Source organism: Gorilla gorilla, chromosome 8 (genome assembly GCF_029281585.2).
Source record: "Gorilla gorilla gorilla isolate KB3781 chromosome 8, NHGRI_mGorGor1-v2.1_pri, whole genome shotgun sequence".
Lineage (NCBI taxonomy): Eukaryota > Metazoa > Chordata > Mammalia > Primates > Hominidae > Gorilla > Gorilla gorilla.
The window spans coordinates 118,989,717-119,011,277 of NC_073232.2; the positions used below are offsets into that span (position 1 = coordinate 118,989,717).

Consider the following 21,561-nt stretch of genomic DNA (forward strand, 5'->3'; position numbering starts at 1 on the left):
CATGAGATCAGGAGTTCAAGACCAGCCTGACCAATATGGTGAAAGTCTGTCTCTACTAAAAATACAAAAATTAGCCAGGCTTGGTGGCACGCTCCTGTAGTCCCAGCTACTCGGGAGGCTGAGGCAGGAGAATCGCTTGAACCCGGGAGGCGGAGGTTGCAGTGAGCCAAGATTGCGCCACTGCACTCCAGCCTGGGTGACAGAGCGAGATTCTGTCTCAAAAACAAAACAAAACAAAAACAAAAACAAAAAACGGTTTATTCCCAAGAGTGCACATAAGATGAGGATATGGTCTCCATTTCCACATCCCTCTTGAACAACAGCAGCATGTCATTGCATTGAGGATAATTCTTTTTTTAAGGTGCAAATCCTGCAAGTCAACTACTTCATTTATTAGTCAATCAAAGAAACAACAATTTATTTCAATGCTCAAGAGGAAAAAAACAAAACAAAACCTGGCTCTGTTGTATTTATTGAGTTAACATGTTCATTTCTCTGACAGACCTTCCTAAGAGATTATCAGAGGTAATTTGAACAACAGTCAGTTTTCCTTTTACATAGTGATGTTATCCAATTCTCATCTAAGGCACAACTTAAGTGTTGTAAATTCTTGTCTTATCGGAGAAAAAAAAAAAAACACCTAAGCCAAATCAAGAACAACAAGAACTTAAATGTATCCATACACAGACATACATACAGTTCTGGATAATTACCACAGTCATTAATCTCTCAGCAGCTGAAAATAACAACCACGAACATAGCTATAGTTCTTCCAAGTTAATAGTGCAACTCAGTGTGTGTTATTAGCTCTAATGGGCTGAGGCTTACATCCCACCTTTCACTATGTTAGGGTGAGGGAAGGGTGGTAGCCAAGAAAGAGAATTCATCCTGGAGAAACCAGAACAATCTGTTACCACTGGCTCTCCCGGGAGAGGAGGCGTGCTGTGTCCTTGTGTTACGCCTATTATGTGACTTCCTGGGCAGCTAGCTGGTGTTGGTTCAAGACAACATACGAGAAAGTCACGGATGAAAATGTAAGAGAAAGAGGCATGGAAACTCAATTAAAAAAAGTTATGTATGTTCTTTGTGCAACCCAAAGGCTTCAAAGTTGAGCTATAACTCTCTTTAAACCCGCACAGTCCCTTTCTTATAGCCACATACATCTCCCTTGCTCTAAGATTAAGGCACAGTACATTTACAGTTCCTAGTCACTTCAAATACATCACGATGGCAGCCAGATCGCAAATACACAGCTCTGAGCTCCCGAGTCAGTTTGACCTCCACTAGGTGGCGCTCCATATTAACGCAGTTCTTCAGCACTTCTGGAAAGACAGCCTGGGGATGTCAACAGCTGAGGGTCTTTAACTTTTGTTTGCCTCTGTTTTCCAAAGGATATGCCTTTGGGGAAGTCTAAAAAAATTAGCTGCGACTCAGAACTCTAAAGACAACCACTCTCATAAGTTTACAGGGAGCTGACTGGCTGAGAAAGCAAAGGCTGGTGCCACGTCACGGCATCACCGCTCAGTAAACAACTAATAATCAAACGGGACAGAAATGGATGGCAGCTGTTGCACTGATACATAACACATCCAAAAAATATTTTCTGTCTTGTTAGAAAACCAATACATATGGCTTGAAAATCTTTACTATTGAAAAGCAAATCAATTATTAAAATTCATATGAATGTTCCTATAGCAACAATCTCAGAGACAAGAAAGAAAGAAAGAAAGAACGAAGATAGAGAAAAAGAGAAAGTAAGATGAAAGAAAGAAAAAGAGAAAGAGAAAAAAAGAAAGATGAAGGAGAAAGAGAAAGAAAGAAAGAAGGAAAGAAAGAAAGGAAGAGAGCAACAGAGAAAGGAAGGGAGGGAGGGAGGAAACAAGAGGAGGGTAATAAGACTGACTAAAGAGACAGTAAGGCAGAGCAAACTTGGGAAACAGAGATGAGAGATGTAAAGAAAACATGACTATGAGAGGCTGAAAGAGTCCTTGGGAAAGGGATGGAGGCTGGCTTCTGTGAATGAGAGTCAAGAGTGAAATGAAGAAAGTGATTTAGGCCATACCTTGGGCAAAGCATATTTCGGAAGCTTCATTTGGGCAAATGCATTCCTTCGGTAGGACACGTAGTAATGTGGCCGCCCTCCTGATGTCAGCTGGATCATAAAAACAAGATTGTAAGAAGCTCGAGCTACTGTAACAGGCACAGGTCACAGAACAGTCACCTGAATGGAAGGAGGAAACTTCCAACACAACAAATGGCATTAATGTCTATTGCGGACAAGTGTAAAGAATTGGCCTTCAGTTCAAACACAACTTATAAAGACTATGTGAGCTGGTCAGGGGCCCAAACTGAACCTACTGGACAAAAATACAATTCTTAAATTTGCACTGTGGCTCAGATGCCAGAAAACATTTTGAGTTATTTTTTTCAAATGGGGTACATTGGCTGATTGCCATCACCAGCCCAGGTCTCTAGACCCAAGTCTATGACCCTACAAGTAGGTCCCTGTGCCATATCAGAATGAAATGGCCCAAGTCAAACAGTGGCAGAGCTGGAGGCTCACATCTCTGGGCACTGAATTCCAGTTTGATAGTGTTACACTGATGATTATGGGCACATGGCACAGACAGGAGTGCTGGCATATTAGACAGAAAACCAGGCTAGGATTGGTGTCCAAATTCAATCTAGGTCTCTTCTATTTAATTTAATTTTTTTTTTTTGAGATGAAGTTTCACTGCTGTTACCCAGGCTGGAGTGCAATAGCACCATCTCAGCTCACTGCAACCTCCACCTCCCAGGTTCAAGTGATTCTCCTGCCTTAGCCTCCAGAGTATCTACGATTACAAGCCCTTGCCACCACACCTGGCTATGTTTTGTATTCTTTTAGTAGAGATGGGGGGGTTTCACCATGTTGCCCAAGTTGGTCTTGAACTCCTGACCTCAGGTGATCCGCCTGCCTCGGCCTCCCAAAGTGCTGGGATTACAGGCATGACCCACTGTGCCCAGCCTTTTTGAAAAAATTTTTAAAGCTAAATCTCACTCTATTGCCCAGGGCTAGAGTGCAGTGGCACAATCATAGCTCATGCACCCTTCAACTCCTGGGCTCAAGCGATCCTCCCCAGGAGCTGAGACTACAAGCAGGTGCCACCACAGCCAGTTCCCCTCCAATCTTGTCCAAAGCATGCAGCCCAAAGAATCCTGGTGGGTGTGAGAGAGGGCAGGAAGGTACCGAGGGCAGGTAGAGAGGGCAGGTGTGGTCTCCAGCCAGCACATGAGCAACCTGCAGGCACAGTGTCAAGGGCACCACCACCAGTCTCTCTCTCTGTCCTGCACAGCCACTCTTAACCCCTCTAAATGCCTGGAGTTTCAATGACAGCTGGAGTCTGCATACTCAGAATGTCAACAAATGTGCATGTTCATCACATTAGGAATGTGACTTGGAAAGTTATCATCTTCACCGTCATGTGGCCAGATGACCTCTTAGGTCTAGTGAGGGGTTACAGGATGTTCATGGTGGCATGGGTAAAGACTGTGTGAAATTCCAAATGCAGAATTGATTCTCATTTGTAAGTCATAGATGTGGATCACAAACTGTTATTAGAAACCAGAAAAGGTTCCTGGGAGCAGCATTGATACAGAAATGAACTATTATAGACAGAACCAATACGTGTAACTATTCGAATGTCCGTTGACAACTTGATGTTGAAATTGTCAGAGTATTAATTACTAATTTCCCTGAAGAATAAAGAAATGGTGTGTGTGTGATCATATGTGAAACATTTTACAAGTACACAGGCTGGTAGGCATTTAAACAAATTGCATCCTCAAAGCATGTAATTAAATATTCCAAATCACAATTTCTTGTCGAAATAAATGTAATACTGTCTAGAATGGGTCTTTATATATACATATGTATACTTTTATATATACGTATAAGCTATTTAGTAATTGTACCTTTGTCATTTTTAGCATGGAAGGTGGTAACTGAGTTTTTAAAAGTATTGTCCAAACAAGCTTAAATTTTTCCTTGAATGCTGAAAAGCAGTGCAGTGTATCTGCTTCTTGTCTCTACTAACAACTCAGGAAACGTCAGCTTCTTAAACTGTTCTCCACTCTCTTGGGGGTGAAAAACCTGGCTGAATACACCTGCTCTGAAGTGTCTTTATTCTAATCACAGTTGGTGCATGACAATAAAAGCTGACTACTCTCCCCCTGGCCTCTGCCTCCCACTATCTCCAGCCACCCCACAGCTTCCCTTCCCATTCCTGCTTCTCCACTTTTAAGGTGGGTATTGGGGAGGGGGCTGATTGGCTGACCCTTTCCCAGATAGAAAGAGACTGACATATTTGTTCAGTCCCTTTGATAACTGGGAGCTTCTTTGGAATGCAGGTGTGGGGGACAGATCGTACTGTGCATCATCCTAGAGACAATCTCACTACTCTATGTGATGCTTTCATGACCCCATGTTGATAAGATCCTCTGGACACAGCCCAAAGAAATTCATGACTATTCTGTTAGTATAGAAGATTCCACACTCACTAATTATCCTTTTATTGAAAAGATAGTGATTTTCCCCTCTCTCCCTACCTCCTTCCCTCCCTCCCATCCTCTCTTTTTGACTCTTAATGGAGTGTAAAGCAGGCAAAAGGGACAGAAACAAGGAAAAGAAAGGTTTCTGAGACAATCAACGGAAGTGGATTTTTCATACCTGAACAAACACATAATGATCCTGAACAATCAAAGAGTCTGGGTCAATGTAGCCTGGAAAAGGCTGATTCCTGTTGGCCTCTGTACAGTTCTGCATTCGGCAAGTTAGATAATGTGAATCTGAAAAAAAAAAAAAAAAAAAAACATGGGGTTGAGGGGGATATACAGACAGAGATTTAGAGTCACGGTGGACGTTTGATATTTCCCTTACCATTTCCAATTTTTTTTTTTTTTTTTTTTTTTTCTTTTTGAGACGGAGTCTCGCTCTGTCGCCCAGGCTGGAGTGCAGTGGTGTGATCTCGGCTCACTGCAAGCTCTGCCTCCTGGGTTCACGCCATTCTCCTGCCTCAGCCTCCTGAGTAGCCGGGACTACAGGCGTCCACCACCATGCCCGGCTAATTTTTTGTATTTTTAGTAGAGACGGGGTTTCACCGTGTTAGCCAGGATGGTCTCGATCTCCTGACCTCATGATCTGCCTGCCTTGGCCCCCCAAAGTGCTGGGATTACAGGCGTGAGCCACCGCGCCCAGCCACCATTTCCAGTTCTTTAAACAAGCCTCACAGTCTTTGTTAAACACCTTATTGTCATTGTTATTATTATTTAAATTATTCTCATTATTATTTTACTCACTTGCTCTCAATACCACCTACATCATCTCCTGGTGCTTCCACCAAGTCTTGATATCCTAGAATACTAAATTCTTGCTAATTATTTTTTTCCCTCCCAAACCCAAATGAAAATATTTTCAAAAACTGGCAATAATACTTGGGATTTCATGGTCAATTTTTTCTCATTAGTAGGTTTCACCTTCACACTTTGATCTTTGACAAAGAGGAAAACACACATACATCTAATCATTCATCATTTAATGATAAAAATGATGTGGTTATAAGATTCTAGGTTAAGTAAGATAAGGGTTTTTCTTTCATAATTCATTAGAAGTAAAACAGAGCTGGGAGCTGTGGCTCATGCCTGTAATCCCAGCACTTTGGGAGGCCAAAGCAGGTGGATCACGAGGTCTGGAGTTCACAACCAGCCTGGCCAAGATGGTGAAACCCCGTCTCCACTAAAAATACAAAAATGAGCTGGGCGCAGTGGCAGGCACGTATAATCACAGCTACTCAGGAGGCTGAGGCAACAGAATCGCTTGAACCCAGGGGGGCGGAGGTTGCAGTGGGACAAGATCACGCCACTGCACTCCAACCTGGGTGACAGGAAAAGAAAAAAAAAAAAAGCAAAACCGAATTGGGAGGAGTTCCTTGAGTTAAGACTTTGCTTTTACTTTACAATTGAATCAGTTGAGACACTGGATCTCACCTGGTGATAAATACAATATCAGTAATGACAACTCTTACATCAGTGTGGTCTCTATTGCTGGAAATACATTTTATCAGGGAGGCTATTCCTGTTTTTTGAGCACACTATCCTGGCCTCTATCTAATCAGATTATGTTACTCCCTTACTTAAAACTCCTTTTGCCTCATTGTATTGAGAATAAATTCAAACTCTCCACCACCCACCACGCCAACCCTCCAACCTCCCCAACTTCTCACCATGCTAATCTCTTCTACTCTCTGTGATTCTTCTAATCCACCCTACTTTATGTTCAGGAAGTTGGCCAAACTTTCTACCACTTTAAAGACTCTTCATTTGCATTCCCTCTGCCTAAAATGCTTCTCCTCAGGCTGTTCTCAAAGCACGTTCTAGATTTCAGCTAGCTCACTGTTACATCTGAGGATCTTCCATAGTTATTCTTTATCACATACCATCCTATTAATTCTTTCTATGGAATTTATCACAATATAAAATTACCTTGTTATTTCTTTCTTACTGAGCCGTGCTCCCATTAGAATGTAATCTCCATAAAGACAAATGCCTTTTTTGTTTTTGTTGTTGCTGCTGTTATTCACTGTTGTGTCCACCAGATCCTAATACTGTTCCTGGCACACAGTAGGCAATAAATGAATATTTGTTGGAACATGCCACTTATTGAAATATATCCTTTTGAGTATGAAAAAGGAGTTATTTTACTTGTTTTTGATGCTTAATGAGTACGTGGATTTGATTTTAAGATATCAGAGACTTATGCAGAATTCCATTTTTCCAAATGAAAATATCAGAAGATGATTATTTACAGGAAATTGAGGTGGGGAATAGTATGTAGAGATAGATAAGCTAGATATAAGGATTCACTAAAGATTTCTCTTAAGAAAACTAGGAAGGCGGAATTGTCCAGGACCACCTTTACCTAAGGAACTTATGTGTACCTACCTGTATTCTGCAAAGAGTGCCACTAGGGGGCGGCATGCACTCTTGCTCCCTCTGACCAATGACTGATGGGGTTTCTGATAACCTCTCAGTAGACAATGGTGGAGAGCCTTACACACCATCTTCCTTCACCCCACTGCCATTTCCGAAGATGGGGATAGCTCTCAAGTGCTTTAACCTGTCTAGTCCTGGTGAAGCCGCCTCCAAAATTAAATTAGAGTCCTCTATTCTTCCTTCCTCATCTCCTTTTTCAGGCATTCCTGTAATTTCACGTTAGAGCAGAACACAGGATCTTTTTCCTTAAAGACAGTTTCCGGGACTATCCCTTCCCAGAACGATCCTCCGTCTAGCACACAAAATCTTTACCTCACAATTTTACACTCCACCAGACTGTTTTACAGCTTTTAAGTGACTTCTGTTTTCCAAAATGTAGCTTGGGGGTCATAGAAACAATGGAGATTTATGACGATAAGAGCTGGGCTTGAATTCTGGTGTGGTTTATTTATTAGTTGTGTAGTTCATAAGAAATCCTTCCATCTTCCTGAGTCTTGCTGTTACTGCAATGCTAACCAATGTTCCGTCTTGGTTTTTCTGTTCATGGTACTGAAAGCGAATCACTGAGACAATGAGTATTGCTAAGGAAGAAGACTTGAATCAGATGCCACAGCTGAGGAAATGGAAGATCAGTCTCAAATCTATCTCCCTGACAAACTAAAATTAGGAGTTTATATAGCAGGGAAGAAATGTAACAATGTGTGGGAAAATAGGAATTAGGGGGTGTAAGGAAGAAGAGCTGGTCAACACAAAGCAAGTTGTCAGTTAGGCAATCAGGATGAGTGAGGGGTCTGGTATCTCATTGTCTAGATGCAGTGATCTGGTAAGCTTAAGTTCCTTGATGATACCTGGGAGGCCTGATGGTTGGTTTCCTGAAAAAGGAACTTGGATAACAACTCAGATAAAACAAATGTAACTTTCTCAAGTTTGAAGACCGGGAGGATCAATTTCTGTGTTTACTCAAAAGAAAGCATAAACATCATGTTCTATGGGACAACTGGGCCAATTTCACTGCCTCCTTCATCTATTAAAGGAGGATGCCAATATCAACTATCTTGTACTTTAGCTGTAAGAATTAATTAAAATAACATATATGCTAAATGTTTTGAAACTCAAACTCATACAAATGTTAGTTGTTATGATTAAGAATGATAATATTTCTGTTTTCTGTTTTGCCACCTTTCATAATGATGAGAAATTTTGGGAACACACTTAAAAAGACTAGTTAAGCCAAATTTAAATATTCCAGTTATATTTCTGAATCAGGTTCTTTGGCGAGCTACTGAACACCCATTGTTCTCTGCCTTTTTGCTGAAAAATCCAATATCGGATCTGTCAGCTCATCTTTTCTCCATGTGACTCAGAAGTTCCCATATGCAAGGAGGAATGCTGTCACTCTCAACCTACTCAAGCCTTCCTTCTCCACTTGCCATTGGTTGTTTTAGAAGAGGGCATTTAAACCTAGCACTGGTACATGAGAAGTGAGGAGAGAGCTTTTAAGGGGAATCTGAGAGATATCAGGAGATACAGCAGAAGATCTTCTGTCTCTGTAAACACTGTATCTCAATGTGAACGGCTCTAGGTTTCTGGTTGCCCAAAGGAGCCAGTCTTACAGTCAAGCTTATATAACAAGTATGACAACTAGATGGAAAGTACCCATTTCCTAATGACATCATTGAGCTGTTGATGGTACTGAGCCTCAAGCTGCCCCAACCTCTGTGCTTCTTGTTATATGAGATAATGAGCAAAAACAATGGCTAAACACAATGAGAGCTGGATTAGGAGGTCTTGACCTTCAAATTACAAATACAGTTTCCAACTAGAATTTTTAAGACTGACACCTAATGAGGACTTCATGAATACACAATTCTTGTTTTATTTGTATTAGTGTCTGATGGCTCTTTTCTTTTCCTTAAGACCTAAATCTCCTCTTCAGAGGTCCCTGTACAAACATAAGATGGAAAATAATAACATACCCTTTTCATGTTTCTAATTCATCTATATAGAAATTATTAATTAAGGAATTTGGGGAGAAAACAAAGATGGAATTTAACATTTGTTGTTCATCTGTGAGCCAGGCAATCTGAAGCATGTTCACATAGCTATAGCACGTTTAGTCTTCACAACACTACAGAGTATACCAACTGACTTTGCAGATAAAGAGAATGAAGCTAAAAAATAGTGATTTGTAGAAATGGCAGTATGTGGTTGCAGTGTGGTTAGACTGACTCCAACTTTGGTTTATTTCTACTATACTATGTTGCATGAAAAATCCCAGTGAGTTTGGGGCCAATTTTTGTTAAGTATATTTTGGCTTCTATCTGAGGTTCAAACAGATACCCCAAGATACAAAATAAGAACACCTTAATATTTTTGTGTGGTAATTTGGCAATATGAATCAAGACACTTAAAAATGCAGGACCAGCCTGACCAACATAGTGAAACCCCATCTCTACTAAAAACACAATAATTAGCCAGGCATGGTGGCACGTGCCTGTAATCCCAGCTACTTGGCTGGGAGTCTGAGACAGCAGAATCACTTGAACTCAGGAGGTGGAGATTGCAGTAAGCCGGGATCACGGCACTGCACTCCAGCCTGACAACAACAGTGAAACTCTGCCTTAAAAAAAAAAAAAAAAAAAAAAGATACCCTTTGACCTAGGGTTTATTTCTGAGAATTCTATCTAAGGAAAAAATCAAGGATCAATGCAAAGATTCAACAACTAAGATATTTATCAGTGTTATTTATAATAAAAAATTTTGGAGAAAACATAATGGCCAACAATAGAAAAAGAACTTAATAAACTATGGAACATTTAGAGTTTGCTATTAAAATCTTGCTTTTATGAGGAAATGCTTATTTTATATTATAGAAGTAGGTTACCAATTAGTAATATTATTCCACTGTTAATTTCCTAGTTTTGAAAAATATACCATGGTTACATAATATGTTAACATTAGAGGAAGCTGGGTATAAAGTACATGTATTCTGTACTATCTTGGGTGACTTTTCTGTGTATCTAAAATTATTCCAAAATAAAAGTTTTTAAAAAGTAGGTTACCAAAATATGTGCATTATGGACCTGAGTTTTTGCAAGTCATATATATATCTATAAATGTATGTTTGCTCAGGAAAAATGAATAAAAGATATATATGAGATGTCAACAACAGCGGAGAGCCACTAATGTGAAAGAGTTGGCAATCTTTACAACAAATCCCTAGTCCAGCCCTTCTACAGCCGGGCAAGTAGGGGAGGGGGGAGTCAAGATGGACTTGTGAGATCAACTGTCTCTAATCTCTCTGCTTGTTCTTTCTCTACTTCCCATGCCGCATATTGCTGTTGAGCTGTGCAATAAGCCTATCTTTGGTCTGAGAATTACCAAGTGTAAAACAGGGACACAAGAAAAGCCCTGGAAGAGGTCTTCAAACCACTTCTTGCTCTGAGTGGCTCAAAGTGAAATTTGCAAGCTGAAGGGGAAATGAACTATCTTGAACAGTCTGCCCGTGGTAAAGTGTTCCTGGTTTGTTCCCTTTCTCCTCCTAATGGAAAACAGAAAGAAATTGGCTGCACTTCATAATGAGGGACCAAGCACTCATCCCCCTTGGGGCTTGCTGTAATAGTATTAAGTATGATGAACTCTTTCCATATTCAATTCTGGTGAGTGTATGATGTGATTCCATAGGAAGTATCTTGTAATTTGGCATTAATTAATGTCAATTAATGCATGCAACTGCTAGACATTAGAATTAATTTCATTACTTTTCCTACACAGATGTTTTCCTTGCCATAGGTAATTAGGACACTGTGCTATTCTTTTCAAGCATCTTCACTCTCTGCAACAGCTGCTGCTTAGAATAATGCAATCCCCATCTACCCAAAACCTGTGCTGTTCTAGAGAAGGGAAGCTGCTTTTAAAAAGGTAGGCTTTGAACAGAGGATCAGAGGTTTAAATGCAGGCTCAAGGCTTGCTAGCTTAGTAAATCACTCCACGTCTCCAAACGCTGATCTAGAAAATGGGAACAAACAATATCCATCTTGCCAGAAGTTATGACATTTGATGACCTTAGTCTTGAAATGTGTTGAGTCTAGCGCCAGGTTAGACTGTACTCACATAATGATAGCTGTAGTTGGTATTTAAGTCCTCTCTCTGTAATCACCAATACTGCTCACTGTGTCTCAAGCTAACCACCTGTAAAGTGCTAAGGATATTTCTACCTGAGGCAGCTTCTTTCTTTTTCTTTTTTTTGAAGACAGAGTCTCACTCTGTCACCCAGACACCCAGTACAGTGGCAGCGATCTCAGGTCACTGCAACCTCCCGAGTTCAAACGATTCTCCTGCCCCAGCCTCCCGAGTAGCTGGGACCACAGGCGCATGCCACCACGCCTGGCTAATTTTTGTATTTTTAGTAAAGACAGGGTTTCACCATGTTGGTCAGGCTGGTCTCGAACTCCTGACCTCGTGATTCGTCCGCCTCAGCCTCCCAAAGTGCTGTGATTACAGGAGTGAGCCACCACACCCGGCCACTTCTTTCTTTTTATATTCAATTTTTGTTTGGGTTAAAGATTTTTTAAGTACGTTTTTAAAAACACCATGAAAAAATATTCTCCTTGTATAATAATTAATACAAATACAGGTCTTCTGCATAGGCAGCAGACAGCACTGCAAAATAAGTAGGGCTACAAGGAGAATGTGGAAGTCATCTCTGCACCCAACACACAGGGCCAATCAGCAGGTGTGGCAGGTGTTCCGTCTTCCTGTTGGAGCGATCTTCTAGGTCCTAGTTCCATCTCCAGCATGGCGTGCGACTCTGAGAAAGTCATTGACCAAGCTTGGTTTTAGACTATTTCTTTACATAATGAGAGTTATTAGAAGCTTAGAAACAAAACGGATGTTAAAAATCAGACTATGACTTTAAGATCCAACAAATCTTTACCATAAATTATCCACTGAAACCTGTTTCCTTCCCACTGCTGCCAAAACAAAACAAAGCTCTGTGATGTTGCTGGCAAGTCTGTGTCTTGAGGGCTTCTGCTATTTCTAAACAGCATGCTTAACTCCTGGCTGACTCCCTATGTTCACTCAGAGTTCTGCTGGCTTGAACGGCCTTTTCCTTTCCTGTTACTCAGTCCAAATACTTCCTGGACCTTCTTCTGTGAAGTTTTTCCTGGGGCTTAGACAAACCTTTCCATCCCCAGAATGTCTTCATTGATAACAGCAGCAGCAGCACTAACCTCCAAAATAACCAGAGCAACCTTTCCTCGGGGTCAGGAACTGTGCTAAGTGGATCACATGTTTTTTTCTCTATTAAATTTTGTTTAAAATCCAGGCCGGGCTCGGTGATTCACACTTGTAATCCCCAAACTTTGGGATGCCGAGGCAGGTGGATCACTCGAGGTCAGGAGTTTGAGACCAGCCTGACCAACACAGCAAAAAAATATATTACAGATCTCTGGGACTCCATCCATTCATTCTATCATTCAACAAGTATTTATTTAGCACCAAATACTTTAATTTTCCCTAATATTGTAGACGTTTAATTATAAACAAAGCTAGAAACGATGCAGGCAAGCATAAGCACTTTAAAACTCACCTATTCCCCATTGTTTCCACTTGGAAACAATTTAAATCAGCAATTTAAGCAATCTGTTTAAAAGCAGAACAGATTTTAAAGCCCATATAAGCACATATAACTTTTCCTTTTGTTCTACTGCTCTATTACTTATTTTGAAACTTCTGTATTAAATGTTCTCACTCATCACGCACGCACACACGTGTCAACACGCTGCTGTTCATATACACTTAATTCCTATCAGAATTCTAGTGCCCTCTGTCACATGTACCAGCTAGAAATTGAGAATGTCAAAAGTGAGATTCTAGTCTTGGTTCCAGAAAGTCTACACAGAGGACAAGATACTTCTGTGAAAATTATAGACTTACATCAAATGTTCTAGCTTGGCATGATGAGTGTGATTTAGCATTGCTTTCTTCTGTGAAATTTCTTGATTTGGGACCAGTGTAGTTAACTAAATATTGTATTTTATTGTTGGCCTTTAGGCATTCAGGAGGCCATGACTACTGCAGGGAAAATTCTGGGATCATAAAATTTAGCCAAGCATGAAACTAAAAACTGGGAACACGAGAGAGAAAACAAAAGCATACTATTAGGTTGGTGCAAAAAGTAACTGCAGTAATTGCCAAAAGCCACAATTACCTTTGCACCAATCTAATAACATAAATACAGAAAGTTCACTGTCCAATTACAGTGCAGCATGGTGAGCGCATTCTAGGAGGAATGGAAGTGCTATGGGCTTGCCGGTGAGATATTTAATCCTCATACCTCTGCACAGATGTTTTACTCTGTGCTAGAAACTTTTCCTGTGACTCTGAATTTATTTCACTTTGTATCACAAAGAGCTGTGGACTTGTTATTCTTTCATGGCCTATTTAGTCCTCTTCAGGCTAGAGACTATTTTACTATTCAGACTATGTTATAGAGGGAATTACTTTTGTCAGGGATGGGGACATGATGGAAAAGCTGAGGGAAAGCCTAGAAGGCTGCCTGGAATGATGACAAAGATAACTCATTATTCCAGAAAGAAGGAGCACTGGACAGGAGCAGAGAGGCATGAGAGAATGTGAGATGTGTTTGGGGAACACTGGCTGTGTGTTTTGCGAGAAAGTCCTACTGGAAACCCACACTAGAACCTAGTTTAGTTGGGTAAAGACACACTCACTCAATCATGGAGAACTGAGAAGCACATCACATAACTTTCTGTGCCCACAATTTGTTCCTTCCGGTGGGTTCTTGGTCTTGCTGACTTCATGAATGAAGCCGCAGACCCTCACTGTGAGTGTTGTTACAGTTCTTAAAGATGGTGTGCCAGGAGTTTGTTCCTTCAGATGTTCAGATGTGTCTGGAGTTTCTTCCTTCTGGTGGGTTCGTGGTCTTTCTGACTTCAGGAGTGAAGCCGCAAACCTTCATGCTGAGTGTTACAGCTCATAAAGGTAATGCAGACCCAAAGAGTGAGCAGCAGCAAGATTTATTGCAAAGAGCAAAAGAACAAAGCTTCCACAGCATGGAAGGGGACCCAAGTGGGTTGCCACTGCTGGCTGGGGTGGCCAGCTTTTATTCCCTTATTTGGCCCTGCCCACGTCCTGCTGATTGGTCCATTTTACAGAGTGCTGATTGGTCCATTTTCACAGAGTGCTGATTGGTGCATTTACAAACCTTTGGCTAGACACAGAGTGCTGACTGGTGTGTTTTTACAGAGTGCTGATTGGTGGATTTACAAACCTTTAGCTAGACACAGACCGCTCATTGGTGCGTTTTTACAGAGTGCTGATTGGTGCGTTTACAAACCTTTAGCTAGACACAAAGCACTGATTAGTGCGTTTACAAACCTTTAGCTAGACGCAAAAGTTCTCCAAGTCCCCACCCAATCCAGAAGCCCAGCCGGCTTCACCTCTCATGTCCAAATTAAGTTTACAAAGACAGTAGGGAGTAGAGGAAGGAGTTAAAGAGCGACAGAGACAGAGAGAGAAGGATAAAAAGCAGGAAGAAAAGAAGAAAGCAGCAAGAATGAAAAGTGGAAAGGGGGGAGGAAGAAATGAAACCATTTAGCTCATGAAGGAGAAAGCATACAGTTTCCAGTTTCTTCTCCAGGTGTTTTATTTTAATTTTTGGAAGGGGGAGTGAGGGGAGAAGGTGTGCACATTTACTTAGATGTGTCTACATGCTATAAGATTAATTTCAGAACAGAGAGACACTGCCTCTAAGACATGTGGATATATTCAATGAACAGTTTCTTTTCTTTTTTTTTTTAGATGGAGTCTCGCTCTGTCGCCAGGCTGGAATGCAGTGGCACCATCTTGGCTCACTGCAACCTCCGTCTCCCAGGTTCAAGCGATTCTCCTGCCTCAGCCTCCCAAGTAGCTGGGACTATAGACAAGTAACACCACGCCCAGCTAATTTTTGTATTTTTAGTAGAGACGGGGTTTCACCATGTTGGCCAGAATGGTCTCGATCTCTTGATCTCGTGATCCACCTGCCTCGGCCTTCCAAAGTGCTGGGATTACAGGCATGAGCCACTGCGCCCGGCCTCAATGAACAACTTCTTGATTATTTTTATCACCCTCCATGCCAGCTATCATACCTGAAACATAAGAGATGCTCAACAAAGAACAGTATGGCACAGTCCTTGTCTCAGATAATGGAATAAAGACAGATGACACGTTTGCCCGCCCCTCTCTCTATTCCAGCCACCTGGCCTTCTGTTATGCCTCAGCCATGCTAAGCATCCTCATATCCATATCCTTTGCATGTACTCTTCCATTTTTCTGGAATGCTCTTCCACCAGGCAGACACGCAAGTCTCTCCCATATTTCCATACAGACTTGGCTTAAATACCAAATGCCACCTTATCCGAGATTTCTTCCTTGCTGGCCCTCTTTCTCTGATCACTCTCTATTCTCCCTACTCTGTTTTTCTCATACATTTGTAGCTCCACTTCTCATACAAATACTTCATGCATTTTTTATAACATCTCCCCTAACTAGAAGGTAAAATTTATGAGAGCAGAGCCTTTGCATCAATTCCTAATCATCCCTCATTCATGCCTAGAAGAGCATCTGATGTGGCGTAGATGTCCAACAATATTTTTTGAATGAATGAATAATAGGTCCAGAGTGAAACAGACCTGGCTTTAAATCCTAACTCTGAAACAATGGAAAAAAACACCTAATCTTTGTAAGCCCCAATTCCCCATCATTAAAATGAGGAAAATAAGAATAGTGTCTACCTCCAAGGATTGTTATAAGTAAGGCAGCTGAAAAGTATCTAGTGTGCTCACACCAGATAAATAATAGGAATATAATGCATGATCCTAGCATCATTGTTACTTGAGAATTTAGAGGACAAAGGAAGAAAATATGTGAGTAAATGCCAGGGTCTTTACGATGCTACTTTTTTTTTAAGCCGGAGCCAGAAATATTAGAAATTTTTCAGCACTTGGGGATTACCACATCTGCATGTTATATGGAGTGCTGCTATTATATTCCAAGGGATACCAAGGACCCAAAGCCTAGATCTTTGTCCTAAAGTTAAGGCCTGTGAGTGAAAAGTTTTCTGTGCACCTTTGTTCTCTCAGCCTCAGCATGGAAGATAAGGGCACAGACCTTCATGAAGGTGGGCGGGCACCTGGGAAGCAGAGGAAGTGGCATATAATGGCTACAAAGAACCCAATTTGAAAGCCGCCCAGCTGAGCCTGTTGTTGTACTGTCACTATCAGGCTTTTCAATGCTGTGCTAGGAGGCCCGTGTTATCTTATTTCATGCTTTTCTGGGTGGTTGTTAGGGCTGTCTTCAGGCTACTAAATCAGAGAGGCCAAGTGGATATCACTAGCCATTGCAATCAAGAGCCTTTTGCAATATGAAATATGGGGTCAGAATAACACTGCTAGAAAAAAAAAAGCATAGTACTAGATTCTGGCTATACTAGCTAAACCTTGATGCTTTATTTGGGGATAGAAGAGAGGTGAGAATGTGCATTTTCTCAGCATGTCGGGAAGTGGTAAAGATCTGTTAGAATCTGAAGCTGACCAGAAATGGAAACGTCTAACCTCTTCCAAGGTCTACCTTGGAAGTTATTAATAAATTGACTAAAAAAAAGATAAAGGAAGACTATGAAATGCGGGGTCTAATAATGGCAACTGTTGTGCTAGTGTTGGAACTTTGGCCAAAGTGGGGGTGCCAATTTGATATTTTTAAATGTGTGTATCAATGCCAAAGGTTTCATCTTTTCTATTCAAAAGATTTGATTTTTTAAAGTTCACTGAAGAAGAAATAAAGGTAGTGACGAAAAACAAATAAAAATTCTCAACCTCACTCCTAATTAAATAAATACAGATTAAAACAATAAGGATATGCCTTTTTAAAATTTGCTCTCAGATGGGTTATATTTGAAAAGTCTTCGATAATGTCCAAGATTGCTGAGGGCTTGCAAACACAGGCATTATGATACTGATAAGACTATTTATTGTTGCAAATATTTCAGGAGGCAATCTGACAATGTCTACAAAAATTTGAAATGTATATACTCTCTGACCCAGGAATTTTCCTTCATCAAATTCTCTTTCCATAGTGTTTGCTGCTTACGCGAGCTTGAATGTGGACTAACCAAATAAATAATATGTGTGTATGTGTATATATTCGCATTGTTTGAAATAGCCAGAAGTCTGTATATCTACAAAGGTCTCTATAATTTAGTAATTACTAAATATAGTTGACTTTATAATGGGGTTCTATATATCAATTAACCATGAAGTTGCTAAATTTATATGTGCTGATATGAAAAGATTTTTAACTTATATTTGTATTCACAAACACTAAATTTGCCACAACAATTTTTCAACAAGAACATGCGTGTAAGTATACGTGTCTATACATATACATATTCATCTGTATAAGCCTAAACAATTTCTGGAGAAATATAGCAAATATATAAATACACACACACACATATATATATATAACAATAAAAAGATAAGAGTTTATATATATATATACCTTTTTATTGTTATCATTGCTATTTTTGTTGGTATAAAAGTAATCTATATTCATAGTAAACACACTCTGTAGTTGAGATATTGAAGACTTTGAGAACTGAGGTCTTTATTACCTCCCTAAAGCATTTCACCAGCGCTTACCTTATCCAGATTTTGACACACTTACTGATCAATATGGAAACTAGGTTGGAAAGCTGGTGGATAGGAAGTAGAAAATGAGATTTCCAGTTCTTACTCAAGACCAGAATTAGTGGGATGCATAGTTATATAAAGTTGTGAGTTTCTTTTATTTCTGCTTGTTAAAATGCTAGTTTGAGGTTCATTTCACAGAGTTCTCAGGCAGTCATTTTCACAGTTGGTTAAAGGGCCAAGGTTTGTTGTTCCCCAGTGAATGAGATTAGTCCTTGGGAAACTTGTTATGAGGTTACTTATTCATGCAAATAAACACTGGGACCAGTAATTGTCCCCTGTTCCCTGTTCCTGCTGGCACAGATCACCACCAGTATAGAAATATTCAGGTTGCGGGTTGGGCCTTTTATTTCAGAAGTAAAAGGGAGAAGCAATAATGGCCAAAGGTGGTACTGCAGGTTCTCTTACAGATGACCATAATATACAACTATATATCCATGTGTAATTGCCATGTGAAAAATTCTGATAAAAGTTATGTTATTTTCCTCCAACATCAAATATGCATAAAATGTGGCACCCAGTTTCAGGGAGGTAGTAAGTCTCTTGCATTCATCTGTTAGTGCTCCAGGACTCCACAGACCCAGTAGTTAAAGATCCTTCTTTCAGTAGATATACCTAAACAGTGACACATTAATATATTTATTCAACAAATATTAAATGTTTCATCTGGGTGTGGTGGCTCATGCCTATCCCAGCACTTGGTCAAGGCAGGAGGATCGCTTGAGCCCAGGAGTTTAAGACCAGCCTGGGCAACATGGTGAGACCTTATCTCTACTAAAAATGTAAAATAAAATAAAAATAAAAATAAATGTTTTGGGCTCTAAGTTATCTTTTGGACATAGAACGGAGATTAAATAAGATACAACTTTTCACACAGCTTTCAATCCAACAGTTTGGTCAACGTTTTCTCTTTAACTATATGCATTACACACACACATACACAAATGCACCTATGTTAGGTAAATCAATAGAATGTAGGTTTCCTTTTTAGTATTTTAATGTACTGGGCTCCTACAATGCACACACACACACACACACACACACACACACACACACACACACAGAGAATATTTAAACAATAAAAGATCTGCTTCATGGATGAGGACCTGTCAATTTGTCTTCTTTGAACTCAGGGGCCAATAATAAATGCCACATCCAATAAATATGTTCGAAAATTTCCAATAATACCTCCCGTGATTGATTGTAGTTGAGCCTGCTCTTTTCAGCTCACCTCCCAAGGCAGAAAGTAATACAAGAAAGAATAACATCCTTGTCACAGATGTAAACTACAAGATATCTACATATTAGAGGATAGTTGGTAAGAAACATCAGTGCCAACCACAGACTCTCACAGAACAAAAGCTTTCTAGAGGATCTAAGATAAAGTACTAGTTTATATAAATAACCACACATTCCTATGCAGACACTTGTTGCTTTGGGGGCAAAGGTTCAGAATCTGTGCCATGGACCCCATCAGCAATCTGAGAAAGCCTGTGGACCCATTTTTTCAGAATGTTTTGAATGCATAAAATAAATTACCCAGAATAGACCAAAAAAACTAATTCAATTAAATTTAAATAAAGTTATTAAAAGATTAAAAAACAAATATTTAATACCCTTGTATGTACTTTTTAAATTAATATATTATATATCAAGATCTCCTGGCAGGTCTGATAACTACTACAATTTTGAGGAAAGAATGAGCATAAATAATATTTCCAAATGTAATGACTGTATTATGATATAAAAATTTCTGTGATTTCTATTGCAACAAAGTCACTTATATTGCTAATACTACTCGAGTTTATTTCCAACCCTTACAATTGAAAGTAATCTTGTAAGTTATAAGGTTTATAACAATAAAGATATAAGGCTGGGCACGGTGGCTCACGCCTGTAATCCCAGCACTTTGGGAGGCCGAGGTGGGTGGATCTCAAGGTCAGGGGTTCAAGACCAGCCTGACCAACATGGTGAAACCCCATCTCTACTAAAAATACCAAAATTAGCTGGGCGTGGTGGTGTGCACCTGTAATCCCAGCTACTCAGGAGGCTGAGGCAGGAGAATCACTTGAACCCAGGAGGTGGAGGTTGCAGTGAGCTGAGATTGCACCACTGCACTCCAGCCTAGGAGACAGAGTGAGACTCCATCTCAAAAAAAAAAAAAAAAAAAACAAAATAAAATAAAATAAAAATAAAAAAATAAAAATAAAGATATAATTCTTTTATCTCATGTAAAAAACTAAAGCTTTCCAGAGCTAACCTCCCCTCAAATATGGGAACTTCAATGGAAACAGAAATTAAGTATAACATGTAATCTAGGGACATCTGAAATAGACCAAAACTAAATTTTGAACAACAAACCCAGATAAGGATTCACAACACACTCCATGGGGAAGAGCCAAACTGGCAAGTGAGGGATTTTTCCTGTGTCAAATGTCTCAGTGTCTTGACTACAAAATATGTGAACACACTAAAATCAGAAAATAATTTCTGGTTCAAAGGCAAAAACATGATGGCCAGGTGTGGGGGCTCATGCCTGTAATCTCAGCACTTTAGGAGGCCAGCGTGGGTGGATCACTTGAGGTCAGGAGTTTGAGATCAGTCTGACCAACATGGCAAAACCCCATCTCTACTAAAAATACAAAAATCAGCCGGGTGTGGTGGTAGGCGCCTGTAATCCTAGCTACTGGGGAGGCTGAGGCAGGAGAATCCCTTGAATCCAGGAGGCAGAGGTTGCAGTGAGCTGAGATTGTACCACTGCACTCCAGGCTGGGCAACAGAGAGAGACTTCATCTCAAAAAAAAAACAAAAAAAACCATTATATTATTGTAAAGTATATTTGGCATATATTCTACAAGACGTATAACCTAGAAAAAAACAATGGGTTCCATATACGTAAACAATAATGAATGGGGTCGGGCGCAGTGGCTCATGTCTGTAATCACAGCATTTTGAAAGGCCGAGGCAGGTGGATCACGTGAGATCAAAAGTTCCAGACCAGCTCAGCCAACATAGTGAAACCCCATCTCTGCTAAATATGCAAAAAATCAGCTGGGCATGGTGGCGGGCACCTATAATCCCAGCTACTTAGGAGGCTGAGGCAGGAGAATTACTTGAACCCAGGAGGCGGAGGCTGCGGTGAGCTGAGATCGCACCATTACACTCCAGCCTGGGCAACAAGAGCAAAACTCCATCACACACACAAAAATAAATAAATAAATGAATAAATAAATAATAATAACAATAATGAATGGATGGAGAAAAAAAGAGAGGATCTCAAATAGGAAATAAGAGGTCAGCCATGGTGGCTCACGCTTGTAATCCCAGCACTTTGAGAGGCAGAGGCAGGTGGATCACTTGAGGTCAGGAGTTTGAGAGCAGCCTAGCCAACACGGCAAAACCCCATCTCTACCAAAAATACAAAAATTAGCCTGGTGTGGTGGTGCACGCCTGGAGTCCCAGCTCCTTGGGAGGCTGAGGCAGGAGGATGGCTTGAACCCAGGGGGCAGAGGTTGCAGTGAGCCGAGATGGCGCCACTGCACTCCAGACTGGCTGACAGAGTGAGACTGTCTCAGGAGAAAAAAAAAAGGAAATGAGAAAGAGATAACACAGAGATATGAAATTCTTAGTGCAGCCGATGAGACTGTAACCTGATTTTGATAAATACACTGTCAAATTTTGCCCACTACATTTGCTGACACCTTGCTACCCTGACCTCTCTGTGCTACTTACTTCCAACCTCCTCCTCTCTGTTTATTTTGTTGTTGTTGTTGTTGTT

General features: G+C 40.4%; 1 protein-coding gene across 6 annotated transcripts in view; it reads right to left on the reverse strand.

Moving 5' to 3' along the window:
- The window catches only part of SORCS1 (sortilin related VPS10 domain containing receptor 1), a 588,824-nt gene that overhangs the window by 130,825 nt on the left and 436,438 nt on the right, over positions 1–21,561 (reverse strand). For all 6 annotated transcript variants that reach the window (XM_019035469.4, XM_055354006.2, XM_055354007.2 and 3 more), the window contains exons 7-8: positions 4,709–4,827; positions 2,063–2,152 (exon numbers count right to left, since the gene is read on the reverse strand). In XM_019035469.4, the coding sequence (XP_018891014.4) occupies positions 2,063–2,152; positions 4,709–4,827 (209 nt within the window). The remainder of the gene's footprint in view (positions 1–2,062; positions 2,153–4,708; positions 4,828–21,561) is intronic.